Raw genomic sequence first — 15211 nt, 5'->3', positions numbered from 1 at the left:
CAAAATTATATTGATAAGAAGCTTATACACTAATAATTTATTAATTCGGTCATTCAATATATGTCCATATAATCAGTTAATTTCTCTAATTGAATATTTTGAGATTGTAAGTAATCACATTTAAGTTATGAATGATTAATTTAAGACTATAAAAATTATCACATTGAGTCAGTTCAATAGAGATTGTCTCACCGTAAGACCGTCTCATATAAGAATTTGTAATTTGGTTGAACAATGGAAAGTACTGCTTTTGTTTTACAATGATATATTTGACATGAATTTTTTGACATAATTTTATAAGTGTTGTTAAGATTTTAATATCTATAAAAAATATGTATAAAATTTTTATATATCAATGTGAATGTAATAAGATTTCTCATGAATATATTTGGATATCTCTTAATATTTTTATATCCATGATAAATCATATTTATATTTCTCCCTCAATATATGAAATATTTCAAACATAACAAACAATATTCAATGGAGGAAGACAAGGAGTACAATTCACACATAAATTGTTTACTAACCCCCACATTAAATTTATAGACTTAAATAAATATTTGCACTTTTCAAATTTCTCTAAAATGTATCAATCAATCAAATAACAAATAAAAAAGCAATTTCTAAGAATTTTATGTTAGATATACTATTTCTATTTCGTTATAAAAGTTTCATCTATTTCTGCATAAAATTTAAGAAAATATATGTCGATGGATAAAAATTAAAATTGAGTAATCTCATGATATGCGAACAAATGTGAACCGTAAATAGCTTTTTAAAAATGAAAATGAAAGTGTAAAAAAAATGAGCCACTTATAATGAGTTGGAAGAGAGCAATGGATAAGCATAAACATTTGAAAATAAACCAAAAACATTTAAGCTTAAAAGAAGCCGAATTATAAACGTCTTTGTCTCACGGGTTTCCACATCTCCATAAAATATATTATATTTTTGTATCGCACCCCATGAAAATCACTCTTATTACATCGTTGCAAAACTTGTAGAACGAAGGGAGCTAGTACGACATTATTTCGTTGAATCAATGAAGATCAAGAACAAACAATAAATAGCATTCATATATAGCCACTTGTCTTGCCTAATGTCACAATAACCTTATTAATAATCAATGGTTACCCTTAAAAAAGTAAGTAGAATCCAAAGAAATAAATAACAATCAATCGTAAAAAAAAAATTGTGACTCCACACTTAAAAATACTCAAATCTCACTTAAGTAAGCATGTCAATAATTCCAGTCGAAAAATATTGCCCACGCTTAATAAGCGCACCGTATTCTCGACTTAGCCACACTCGTTTAGGTTCTTAAATCAATGGCCAAGATGGTGCTTAAGTTCATGGGATGCATGAGCTCATTTGAACCCACCATCATTTGTTGGACAATGTATCTATTTGCTCTTTCAGTAGGGTGGAAAGCATCCCAAAAGGCATAAACACTCCTATCTCTGCATAGATTTGATGCAAGAGTGCATAATCCTAGACCATTGTATGGTCCTTGTCCGCAACATGCTATACTTGATGTTTTGAATCCTGCAAGATTTAAGATAAAACACTCATTAATGCATTTGGTCATGTATTGTGAAATTGTGAGTTGTGACTTTGGTCCTAGCTATCTAGTGATAAAGTGTAATTAATATTTATATTTTTTTAATATAAATATTCTTTTTTTGAAAAAGTTCCAAATATATAGTGAAAACATTGATATTGTATGGATTATAATATAAAAAATGTGAGCGAATGTGTGAATGAGAATTATATAAGTAAATGGAATAATTTATAAAAGAAAATATTGCAGAATTAAATGAACGAAAAAAAAAATGGTGTTGATTCATTTATAGAGGGGGAGTGAAGGAGCTTGAATGAAATGATGAAATTTCTTCTTGGTCGGAGTTTACTATTGACGATAGAAAAACATCGCATAGTAAATAAGAGTTAAAAGTTCAAATCTTGATCTCTCTAGTTTACCATGAATATGATTCATTAAGTAACATAAGATGACATACTACTATGTTCCATAAAGTTTTTTTTATCAAATGGTGCAAACTCTTTAAGGACTTCTTAATCAAAGTATACATATATGCAATGACCCATCAAAATATTGTCTACTATTTACCATAGAAAGACATGGCACAGTAAATAAGAGTTAAAAGTTTAAATCTCGATCTCTTTAATTTACAGGGTTTGAATATGATTCATTTAGTAACAATAAAACGACACATACTACTATATTTTTCAAAGTTTCTTTTATCAAATGGGACAAACTAAAGAACGACGAAAAAAATAAGTCTTAATTTACAGCAATAAAATGCTGAACTCAATTACTTAAGGACCATAAATTTGTAGCATAACAATAAATAATCATTTAACGTATTGTTGAGGGAATTGGAGAATAAAAAAAGCATAATAACATACCAAATTTTCTAGGGTTTTGAATGAAATTATCCAACATGCCCTTAGTATTAGAGGCAATAAAAACATTAGTACCAATTTTGGAGTTAAGATTTTGCAACATTCGGTTCAATCTTGGGTTAAAAAGGGCACCAGCTTGTTGCGGCTCCGGCGCACACTCGCCATTTGCACTTCCTTGTGTGGCTAACTCACCAGGAACACAACCTAATGGCCCTGTTCCTGTTACCAATACTCTTCTTGCTCCTAGCTCATATAGCCTCTGTAACATGTTCATATTGTACAACCGTAAATTACAATTTCATCCAATTACGTTAAATAGATTATTGATCGAGTATATAACATATACGAAGACTCAAATAAAAACTTGAGCTGATGCAAGTTATTTATAACCACAGGAGTTTATTAGGCCTCATGATATATTGATTCATAGAGCAACTCTTGTATGTAACCGTCTCACAATGAGACATATTTAATTTATATAAGGAGCACAAATTCAAAAAAATGAATGTTTTAATATTTAAAATGTGACATTTAACATAAAAATAAGGCGTTGGATACTAAATAATTAGAAGTAGGTATTTTTAATGTTTTTGCCGTTTGAAATTTTTTTTATTTTAGTACCAAAAATTATAATTTTGTGACATTACCACATTTACACTTCAATTAATATGTAGATTACCATTATATTTAATGCCCATTTTAATTTTACTTTTATTTAATGTAACTACATTTTCATATACTTAATGTAAGTAAACAACATTATTACATTTACACTTTATCTATAAATATTTTACATTATTTTATTCATCTTTAGTGGTATTTAATATCTTCATCATCATTGTACTTAGTGTATCCCGCTCAAAGAAATTATGCTTAGGCTTTGGAGAGGCATGAAAGACGACAACTCATACTCATAAGGAGGATGTGGCCAAAGAGTTCCTCAGCTCGAGATAAACACCGAGATAACGAATATCTAATATATGATTTTATTATTTGTCTTAGCATCATGTATCACGAGGGTCATATACTCGTATTTCAACTCAGAGAAATTTTTTGCTAGTATATCGACAAGTTGCCCCCCCTAACTCAAAATTCTGATTTCACCCCAAAATATCATATTGTGAAATTTTTGATTTGTGAAATTTTTAATTGAGTTGATATTATTACGATATATATAATTAAGTTTGATAAAACTTACATAAAGAACTTTTTGGTATTCGCGGATGACAAAGTTAACGTAGTCGGAAAGATTGGGATATTGAAGACGTCTAGCCGTAACTGGTAGGAGGAAATAGTTGTTAACAAAGTCATTGCCACCAAGTGTAATTAACACCAATGCTCCCTTTACTCTCTTTATTGCTTGTTCTTCTCCAATTAATTCTGCTAATCTTTGTTGATACTGCTCAAAATACTGGAACTGCTCAGCTATTCTTATTATGTTCATCTATAAAAAAAAATAACAAACAATTAATTATTTAATAATATATGTCAAGGATAATATCAATTAACTGCACGTCTTGTATGAAACCGCCTCATTATGAAAGTATGAGAGGGAGCCATTTATACAATCAGTTTATTTCTGGTGATCACTTAAAGATTGTAAGTGACCACTTTAAGATTATGATTTTGGTATTTTTACGTTATATTCTCCCTTATTCTCTTTACATGTTTTATTTCTTTATTTGGCAAATTCTCTTTATTTGTTCCATTTTTATTTAATGTAAAGGTTTTTTTTTTACCATTTTGTAATACCCCTATTAACTTTACAAATATTGTGGTCCCATCCCATATGAGTTCTATTTTACTCTTATAAAAATTAAGGGCGGAGCAAAGATTTAGAGGTCCTATTTATTTTCACGATAAATGGAGCCTTCATTATATCAAAAGATAACATTTTTTCCACTTAAAGAAAGATAATCCAAAATAAAATATATTGTATAACATTATATTCTAAAATTACTTCATGTATAAAAAATTTACAAACAAATCACTTAAAGGTATTGCTCAAAACCTGACCTGGGTTTAGAACCGGCCTTGATAAAAATACCTTTTAACTTTACAATTTTTTTATAAAACACTTCAACTATCACATGTTGTGGTCGCCTTTCTTTTCTTAATATGCATGCCCAACTCTAATGGGATATTTAAAGGGAATAAGAGGGAGTATATCTTAGTTTCTTATTAAGTTACAGAATTGACATCCAACTATTTACACAATTGTCATTAAATTATTATTTTTTTCCTTACTCACTTTTCCGATATCGTCTCATATTGTTTCTTTTCCTTTTCTTTTAACTTGGTGTTAGATTATAATGAGATATTTGATTATAGAAGATAATATATATATATATATAAATATATATATATATATATATATATATATATTTATATATATTAAATGTTAATATATTGAATATTTTATAATGAGCTTGGTAGTTATATTAGTACTCCATCTTTTTGTTGGGTACATTAATTGCCATAACTAACCTATTAAATGGTTTAGGCAATGAATAAGAAGAAAAGAAAGTACAGTAATGCATGAAAGTTACATATAACGATCTTATACGTACCCCTCACATGCATTTCATTTCTACACCCCTTCAAAAGTTTGTGATCTTTTAATTAAAGCAAGGCATGTAATTAGTGGAACACTTTAAAGAAATATACTAGTACTATATTGTTGGGCTACTATATCATCAAATGGAGCAAATTTTTTCAGGGTCTTTGGCAAAACAGCTAATAGTTAATAGTCAGTAGCAAATTGATCAGTCAATAATTGTTATCAACTAATTTGATTAGCAAATATTAACACGTTATGAATAATTTGATCAAAAATAATTGACTTGTAACAACAAGTTGTTTCAATTAGTTAATATATAAACACTATTATTAGATGATTTGACCTATAACCATCTATCTATGCAAATAATGTATTTTTATTAGCAAGCAGCACCGCAAAGGTGAAAACCACTTATCAGACATTAGGTGAATAGAATATTGTATTTCGATTAACAATTTGATATTAAGTTCACGTTTAGGCCACCATATTTTTAGAATTAAGCCTTCAGAAAGTCGTGTACATTCAACCAGTAATTGAAACTCTATTAAAGTGAGAAATTATGTGGGAGCCACTTATACATGAAAGTAACTAAATAAAATCAAATTGTAGATATAAAAAATAATAACAATTATGATAAAGGAAAATACACAAAATAGTACTTACAAACTGAACGCCGGTGTCGTTAAGAACACCAATACCGGCTGAAGCAAAATTAGCACCAACAAGAAGTCTTTCTCCTTGGAGCTCTGGGCTTAAGCTGGGCAATAAAGGCTCTATTCCAAGTTGCTCACCTAATGTATATACATATATATTTTGATTGAGTTAAGTTTTTGTTCAATGAGAAAGAATACTATTATAAGTTGGTTCGTTACATTTATTTTTTTGGCCCCAGAGCGAAATATAATAAGGATTAAAGACTCCTAAAAATTTAACGCATATTGAATAATATAATACTCTTTGTTTTCTATTGTTGATATTTGAACTATCTTATTTAAAAAAACAATAAAAACTCATATTACTTAGTAAAAATATGTAAACCATATTTAAATTTAACAGAAGATAATATCGAGCTTATACATGAAAATGAAATTTTATGTTGGACCCTAAAAAATATGGATCGAGCGTGCTTTGCTAAGTACTTTGTAAATACTAATATGTGATTTGAAAGTGACTTACAAATTATATCGGGGATGTTGAGGCCATTGGAGAAACGACCAGTTGGGCCATTAGGTGAGTCAATCCCATACGGAGGCCTATCAGCCCTCGCGCTAGTGGATAAGTAGTTGTTGTTCCCATTATCGACTAGCGAGTCTCCAAACACAAAGAAGGCTCTTTGAGCAACAACCCTAGGAGAAATCAAGCCTAATAACAATGTTGCAATGTACAAAATAATATTCAAGGAAGTCATCTTAGGGAATAATGTAGCACAATGCTACTATAATCTATGGAGATAATGCAAAAATGTAGTATCTCTCTTTAGTTTTTCTTTCCTCTCCCACTTGAAATACTTTGATGTTACATATGAATAGGGATGAATTGTACTTTGAGCAAGGTGAGATTTATAGATGGCAAAATGACATAAAGAAAATTGTAAATTACCAAAGGATGGAGGCCTAATAAATGGCCTTCTTGACTTCCACCAATATGCATGTTGTTGTGGAGTAATACTCCAACAACGAAGTAACCAAAGGGGGGAAGGGAAAGAGTTTATATTAATGGTAAAGGAGGCCAACTAGGTTGCTATAAAATTGTGGACACTTTTTTGTAACAAGTATAAAAGTGATCCTATCCTATTAACTTGAACCAACACTTTTGTTGTTACTCATTATTCCAACATATAATTCTATTTATTTTTGGCACAAAAAATAAGAATTATATATAATGGGTTAAAATAGTTGAGAGAATATAGTTTTATATTATAAAAATAATAAGTTATATTTAAAAATGACAATGAACAACTGCATTAAGTTTGACAGAGGAGTAATCTTTTATGGCTTTCATTTAAGCGATTAGTCTATGCATTACTTCCTTAATCACCTATGAAAGTACACATATTGCTATTTAGGTTTGTCCTATTCCGCCAGTTTCATTAAATTTGCTCCATAGAAATCTAGTATGAAAATTAAGAAAAATAGGTAAATACATACTTTCTCCATTCTATTTTTAGTCACTATATAAATGTTTTGCACAAAAACTTAAAAATTTGTATCTTTATATCAAAAAGGCCATTATAACCTCTAAAGAGATATGTAGATGTAAAAGTTAATGAGGTGTTGGGTAAGAAGAAATTAAGAATAGGATAGACATTTATATAGTTATTTTTTTCCAAAATTAGTAATGTTGTAAGTATTCGATAAAAAAGTGAGAGAAATGTGTATGAATGAAATAGAAATATCAGTTAAATGTGTAGATGAAAATAAAAAATGATTATGAGTCATAGCAAAAAAAAAAATAAGGCAAATTTGATAGGACATACTAAGATGAAAAATGAGACAATTTTGTGGGACAGAGGTCAAAGGGAGTATTATTTGTTTGACAATGATTTACTCTTTTTATTTGAATTTCGTCTATAAACTTATTTAATCCCTTCATCTCAACTACAATCATTTCTTCGACTCATCGTATTTTTTATTAATTATTTGGATATTTTATATGCACTTATCATCATTGATGAATTTTTGCATAAAGTTTCATCCTTTCTTCATCAACTTTCCGATTTAATAGTTTTACCAATTTTGCTTTAGATAAATTTTACTTAATACACTCACATTCACATATCAGCACATAAGGCCATAAGGGCACGTCGGTTCGCCCATGTCACTCCCTCCCTCGTCCTCCCCTATAATATTTTTTAAAAAATAAAATAAAAAAAAGGCTTTTTAATGTATACAAAACCGAATATTTGAAAAACAGTTGCTAAATATTCATCTCAAGGGATAACTAACAAAAACGACAAAAAACAGAGAAAGGTAGAAAGGAATGATTCCACTACATACTCTACTTTTTCTCACTTTTTGTCGCGCCCTTTTTTCTCTTCTCTTTCACTAATCTTCCCGATCTCTAAAAGTTTAATCTCTAGGGTTAGGGTTACTAAATCAATTTCAATCAATAGTCTATAGAAATTCTACTTTTATAACAATGAGACCAAATTGTTGCCACAATTTCTTGGCATTTAATCTCAAGTTTCTTAATTTTTTGCAATTTTTTCTCGGAATTTCAACTATAATATACTCCGCTTTCCTGCTAAATCAGTGGCAAAATCAATCCCCAGTTGCTCCTTCACCTCCACCTTCAGCTCCTTCTCCAAATTATCTTCCGTCTCTTTACTCTGTTGGAGAATCGCTTGAATTTGATGATGCTATTGAGTCGCTTGATGTACCTGTAAAATTGGTTTCGGGCTCCGAAATTGATTCCTTCTCTCATTTGCATTACATTCATCTGCCTAATCCGTGGTAATGTCTAATTCTCCATTCAATACCTCGGCATTTTGGGTTTTGATTTCTTTCATTTTGACTAATTTACATAGCTTTTATTCAATATTTTTGTTTTTGCTAGTTATCATTTTAATTAAAAGTTGATTTTCATCATTTGCAGCCATTCTAATGATTTTTTAAAATTTTTGTATGAAATTGAATATCTATTTAGTTAATTTTTTGGAGCTTTTTCGTTTTTCCTTCTAATTGTATGTGTAACATACATTATAAGTAGAAGTATGGAATGCCTAAATTTTCTTTTTGGTTTTTGAGTTACTTGTCAGCTATTTGTGCAACAATAACAATTTTCCATTTAAACCGGTGTCATTAAGTGACTTTCACCTAGGCGATAAAAAGATGGTTTCTTATTGGCCTTGGTAGCGAACATCACATGCAATTTCACATAAAGAATGTTTTATATGTAGTAGGAATTAAACTATCTAAGATAATGTCTAATCTCCAACACCCAAAACAAAAACATACGAAGAGGGAAGGAGTTAAAAGAGCCATTTATGGAAGGTTAAATAGTTAGAACTTTGACAAATAAGAGTTGTTAGTCCAGGAGATCCTTAGATGTATGTTGCATTAGTTGTTATGTTGCTCCGAAGCTCTATAATCTACCTAGATTTATTCTTCGATTTCCATTGATTAATTGAATATTACCGTTGGTGGGCAGATACTAGAAATCAATCATAGATATATCATATATCAACTCATTTATGATTTTATTTGAAGACTTTTGAGAACATAGATCAGTGAATTGTATTGTTGCTTTTGCACGGATTATTGGAAATAGGCTGTCCACTAATATTGTGTATGTCTATCAGCCTACCTAGTTTGGTCGATATGATATACTGAGAAATATCAACTTCATTTTGAATGCGTCTAGCTTGTAGACTTAAGGCTAATTTAGGATGGATGGCTGATAAGAAATTATGCGAATGCAAAATGGCATTTATTGAACATTTCTGGACTGGATTCGGAAAACAAGACCATTTGCATTAATAATATCATTCAGCAATATAGTCAAAGCATCTTATGTTGGCCATAGGAATTCTCTTTTTTCCCCCAAATGAATATCGAAAAATGAGAAAAATCCTGCCAATAAAAATCTTCATCCGAGAAAGGGTTCCACCACAAAGGTGTAAGGTAGTAGGCAAACCTTATCCGTTGCTTTCAGGATTCGAGCCCACTATAATGACTAATTACTAAGAAACAAAAATTGATGATGGAAGATTATAATTGATGAATTTAAAATTGCCAAATTTCAACCAACAAAAGAAACAACATAAATCCATATCGAAAACAAGGCCACTTGAATGGAGGTGGTATGGTTTAGAAATGCAGGATAAAGTTTGCCTACATTACACCTCCGTGGTGGAATCCTCGCTGTGCGGGGACACTTTTTGAACCAGTCCGCCTTTTCAGTCATTATAATGTTTTATGTCTTCTTTAGAGGGAACGCTGCAAATTTTTTCCGTCATGCATGGGGTCAACAACTTGACGCTCGTGTTAGCTGAATTTGATTCTCTGTTGTCTTAGGTAAGTGCACTTATATTAAATCCATTTGAATTTTTTCCCTTTTTGTGTCAGGTTCATATACTCGTTAATGGTTGTTGGTGTTTTGCTCTGTTGTATGTCTTGCATTGGTCACATTGCAGCTGAGGCATTAAATGGTTGCTGTCTCTGCTTTGTATCCTTGGATGAGTTTAACAACCTTATTTCTACTTTTACGAAATAGGTGATTGCATTCTAGCAGGTATTGTTTCAGAGTTTTGAAATTTCATTTCTGTTCAATGCTTTGATTTACAGTTGTCCATGCTTTTAGCTATTGCCTCAAACTCAAAGGCACAAAAGTTAATTAGATGATTCAGATGAATTGTTCTAGATGAATACTTTATATTTTAGTAGTTGATTAGCAATTATATGAATTTTTCTATAACTTGTAAAACCGTCAGTACATTCTCCTTTCAATTGTGCTCATGTTACTCGAAGTCGCTTCAGTGGGATTTATAGAAATCGATCAACATTGGGACAAGGTTAGTAAACGTAGACTGCATATATACTTTTATATAAAGCTTTATCTGTTGATTTTTGTAGCTCTACTTTTGTTTACGTGGTTTTTTTTATATTGTCCAGGATCTTCCTTATGATCCTACTGGGGAGCTTGAGAAGTTGAAATTGTTTGTTGAAGAGAATGCTGATATATGCATGTGGCTAGGCATTGCTTTACTTACAGTCCAGGTATATCATCCTCTATTGACAATCATATCTTAGATACATTACACTTCTACTAATATCAGAGTTCTACTAATACTAGAATCCTTTATGCACACAATTTGAAATGGATAAGGTAAAAGGGACATTTAATTGTTGTGGATTGCTTACCCATAAAAGTGGCACCCCTTATAATGGTTAGGGTGCTAAAAAGTTAACAACCAATAAAAAATAGTCACATAGATTGTATTAGAATTAGTGTTAGTAAAGATGGTGAACCACATTGTTGCAAGATAGTGACACAAATATGGTAATGACTAATGAAAAAGTTAGTGGACAATGATGTACCAAAAGGAAGGAAGGAAAGAAAAATATATAGAGCAAATGGTCTTATACACCATTGCTAATGCTCTTAGACTTGCTCAAAGGTGCAATCATCATAGATGTTGTCAATCTTCTTTATTTATCCTGCTGCATCATGCATTTTTAATGTTCTATAATCTGCGTATCTTCTCATTTGGGTCCTGTACATTTTAATATATTTTCTGGTGATTTTGATGATTTTCGTACATGCACTAATCTTTCTGTTGATTTTTGTCATAATAATTTTGATAATTTGTATATTGATAATCATGACTGATAGTAATTGATGGTGCAAGTTGTCAGCTGTCTGTAATGTAAGCGAATTCCTGTTCCGACTTTTGAGTCACTTCTTTCAATAATAAACTTGTGCTGCCAAGCAATATAACACATTAAGTCATTACTAATACTCGCAGTCACGTTCCATGTGAAATTTCATGATTGACTTTTGCAAAGATTTAAAGAGCTAAAAAATCTCAAAAGAAAAACTAAATGTTGTAGACAAAGTGTTCCGAGTTATGAGTCTTACGGATGATTATATGAAGTGATTAAGGAGAATTTAATTCAAAAACCATTAAATTTTACTTGAAAAGGCTTGATCAAGATTTTTTTGTTCTGGTTGGAGCATTAGCAAACAGTTAGTCAAATAACAACTTTTTATATGCAATGATGGCTGGTTATATGAGAATCATGGTGCCTTCTAGTTCTAGGACTTAAGTGCATGTGTATTTTTATCATTCTAGTTTTTGCGTCTACTTCTATTTTTTTATTTCTAGCTGTTATTATTATTTATTTCTTTAACTGTTGGTCAACTTACTGTGCTTGCTTAGGCATTGTTGCTCATGCTATCTTTGGTTTTACGAGCTATGGTTTCCACACAAAGAGAAGACTCTGATGTTGAGAATGGTGATGCTGATGCCAGAGATAGAGCAACGGAGCCACTGCTTAACTCTCAATCAAATCAAACATTAATGACAATGAAGGGAGAAGGAAGGGGGACTTTCTCGGACATTCTGACAGCACGGATAAGACAGAAGGTATTTTCTCTGAAGGAAGCTTCTAATTCACTGCATTAATTTTTCCCTCTCTTGTAAGTCTTTGTTAGTTTGCATGGCTATTCTATGCGCATAACCTACAAGATTTTACGATAACTGGTATCAGGCTATCAGAGTTTTACCTTTTAATTTTTTTTTGCTGATTCTCTAGCAAAATCATTCAGAGAGGAGAGCACTAACAAGATGAGTACTCAATTAGTGGTTTCTTGGTTCTTGATCAGTTATATCTCATATGCTTGATATGAATAATGAGTTACCTGAAAATCATATTGAAACAATGTGCTTTTACAGAGCTATGGGGTTCATATCTGGCTCATGGTAACAATGTGTTTTTCTCCTTAATTGCACTTATTTTACCCCATCGTCTTGAAATAGAAAACAACTGTGTATATATCATTAAATTGTGACTTGGATCAATATCAATCCTAAGGATCATTAATCACTAGAATGCCTTGGTGATTCTTGCCAACTCCTAGCCCCCATCCCACCCTACACATCTCTTTTTCAGTCCCTCAGCATGAAGCTGTAGTGTCTCATTACCTTAATGCCATTAAGTGGCTCCCACTTAGGCTCTCACATAGGCCGGATTTGGTGCTAGGGGTCGGATGTGTGCAATCCTGTTCTTGTAATTGCTTGTTTTCAATTGACCTGACCCTTGATAGCAAACATCATTTGCAACTTCATATAAATAAGAAGTGAACATGATTTGACGAACCATTTTACTATATAGTGCATAATATGAAAAAACCAAAGAACTATAAATCTTAGGCGCCGTCGAGAACAGAGAAAAAGACTAAAACACTTAAATTACAAAAGTGGAGCACATACAACAAATTCGTGAGTGAAACCCTGCATGGAACACTGTAAATTGCTGCTGAGCAAGAAGTTGCTGCTGCTGAAAAAGCTGCATTATTTTTCTCTGTTGTTGTAGCTGATGTTGCTATGGGAGTGTCTGCTTTAGGGGAGAAGGTGCGTTCATGTTAGTTCCAGATCTAATAGAGTTTGCATATTACATCGGTATTGCTATATCATCATTTTTAACACCTTTACAATGCAGCTAGTAATAGTCGGAAAATTTAACAGGATTTACAACTTTTCGGATACATTACGATGCACCTTTGTTTTTGCACTATGCTTCCGTCTTTACTTTCCTCTCTTCATTGTTCCCCTTTTCATTATGGAACGTTCAATACAGAAAACTGTAATATTATTATAAACCCAGGGGGATATATAGTCTGCAAATGCTTTCCGCTCTGAATTTTCTGAATCTCCTAAACCATGCTATGATTCTGACTTTAAATTTTTTACAATTGAATCCTTTCCTTGCTCCTCTATAACTAGAATCTACTGTGGTTAGTGTTGCAATTGATTATATACAGAATCATATTTCCTGTTATTGCTTGTTTATTCGTTCCTATGCCGTTGTATCTGAATCTGGGGGCATACCCTAAACTTCAAAAGTGTTCTTCAACGTTCCTGTGCACTTCCCCGTAGCTGCATGCTGTCACCAAAGGGTGTATCTGGCTGTCGGGAGTATACTCTAATTATATTTTATTTTGTGCTGCAGTATGGACTGAACAATGACTCATCCAAGAATAATTCTAATACACCATCAAGTACGAGTACAAGTTCTCAATAAGGAAAGTATCGTCCCAAAGAAAACAGAGAATTTGCAAATATCATTTTTGGATCGTATTGAATTTATCAATGTACGTATTCACCCTATTCTTCATTCGTTTTGGTACGTTGAAATAATCTTCTGTTTGATCTGATCACGTTGTGTTCTACCCTCCAGTTTTTAAGTTAATCGATCTAATCTATTAGCGATGTCATCATTGTTTAGATTCTGCAAAAACATCAAAGCAGAAAAGGATGATCATAAATCCATCAAGCTTTTTATTTTTTGCCTTGTTTAGGCCTTATGTTTGAGCTTTTATTAACATTTTTCTTGCTATATGAACTGCAAAGCATTGTTCTTTAACTACTGTCTAGAAATGTCATTGGATGTACTGCACTGCATGATAAGCAGAACTCCTCCTTCACGTGAGTTTGCTACAATTTATGATTTTTCTCATCTCGGTTAGTTTGCTACAATTCTTTTTATAGAAATTGCCCTGTAACAATATAAGAAATCACAAGGACTTACTTGTGAGAGACAGTTTTTCGGTGAGACGGCCTCAAAACAAGGAATTCTATACTAATAATTGTATCAGTTGGGATATTTAGCCCATGTAGTGAGACCGTACATAAGAATTTGTGTTACTTAATAGTAAGAATTATGACATGAGAAATAAAAAGCAGGTTATCATATATCTCTTTCAAACACCTGGATTTAGCTCATTATCTGAAATTTGAACTTCACAAGAATGTTGCTCCCTGGCCCACATTAATTACTCTTTTGTAATCCTTGGAACTTCAATTTGTACCTGCATTTTTTGTCTACTACATTGGTTAGAATAGGGAGTTGTAGGTGAACCATCCCTCTCATGAAATTATGGAACTCAATCTTTTGAATTTTATATTTCGTTAAAGGTATGTTCTTTGGATGTGAGTGGCAAAAATGAAGAGTGACAAGTGAGATAACATGTGATTGAGGTGTGCCCGTTAGGTTTAAAGTAAGTTTTATTATAGTCCTAAAATCACGCTAATATGTGGATTTGGGCTTTTGGGAATGATCATTGTAAGAAAATAGAGTTGTTAAATATGGATGCTTAAATGGATGAGAGGACAAATTTTAAAGTAGAAAATTCAAAACGAAAACATGGATTGTACATGCTCGGGTTTTACTTAAGATCAATTGTAGTTCATTTAAGAGTTTCAAATGTCAACTCAAACTTAGATTTTAAGACAATTCAATTCGAGGGAACTTCATATATAATTTTTTTTGTGTTATTATAATTCAAGTCCATATCAATTTTAACTATCCAAACATCAATAATACTTGGCATCTAATATTTCACCAATGTGGATCACAATTCTATTTGGTTAAACATCATGTTGGTTTCAAATAACTCATCGTCCATTTTGAGGTGCAAATTATGAAATCAGTTTATTTCCATAAATGAATATACCGTGGAGACTAGCTAATGCAAAAGTCTTATATAGATTTGGCCTACTTT

The 15211-nt window shown here is 31.6% G+C and overlaps 2 protein-coding genes across 2 annotated transcripts; one reads left to right on the top strand and one right to left on the bottom strand.

The window, feature by feature from the left end:
• Positions 1–1062: 1062 nt before the first annotated feature.
• Positions 1063–6740, bottom strand: LOC130827434 (GDSL esterase/lipase At4g28780-like). Its single transcript, XM_057693154.1, has 5 exons — positions 6164–6740; positions 5651–5778; positions 3626–3871; positions 2431–2686; positions 1063–1548 (listed from the first exon to the last, which is right to left on the bottom strand). Exons 1-5 carry the CDS (start codon positions 6393–6395, stop codon positions 1316–1318), a joined length of 1095 nt encoding a protein of 364 aa, XP_057549137.1. The 5' UTR covers positions 6396–6740; the 3' UTR covers positions 1063–1315.
• A 1187-nt stretch (positions 6741–7927) lies between these two features.
• On the top strand, positions 7928–15101 carry LOC130827431 (tetraspanin-18-like). The gene is made up of 6 exons (XM_057693152.1): positions 7928–8439; positions 10054–10153; positions 10419–10499; positions 10600–10704; positions 11868–12074; positions 13660–15101. Exons 1-6 carry the CDS (start codon positions 8126–8128, stop codon positions 13729–13731), a joined length of 879 nt encoding a protein of 292 aa, XP_057549135.1. The 5' UTR covers positions 7928–8125; the 3' UTR covers positions 13732–15101.
• The last annotated feature ends 110 nt before the right edge of the window (positions 15102–15211 follow it).

Source organism: Amaranthus tricolor, chromosome 11 (assembly GCF_026212465.1).
Source record: "Amaranthus tricolor cultivar Red isolate AtriRed21 chromosome 11, ASM2621246v1, whole genome shotgun sequence".
In the NCBI taxonomy this organism is placed as follows: Eukaryota; Viridiplantae; Streptophyta; class Magnoliopsida; order Caryophyllales; family Amaranthaceae; genus Amaranthus; species Amaranthus tricolor.
Note: the sequence above shows the minus strand (reverse complement) of the source record. Positions and strands in the feature narration are given on the sequence as shown.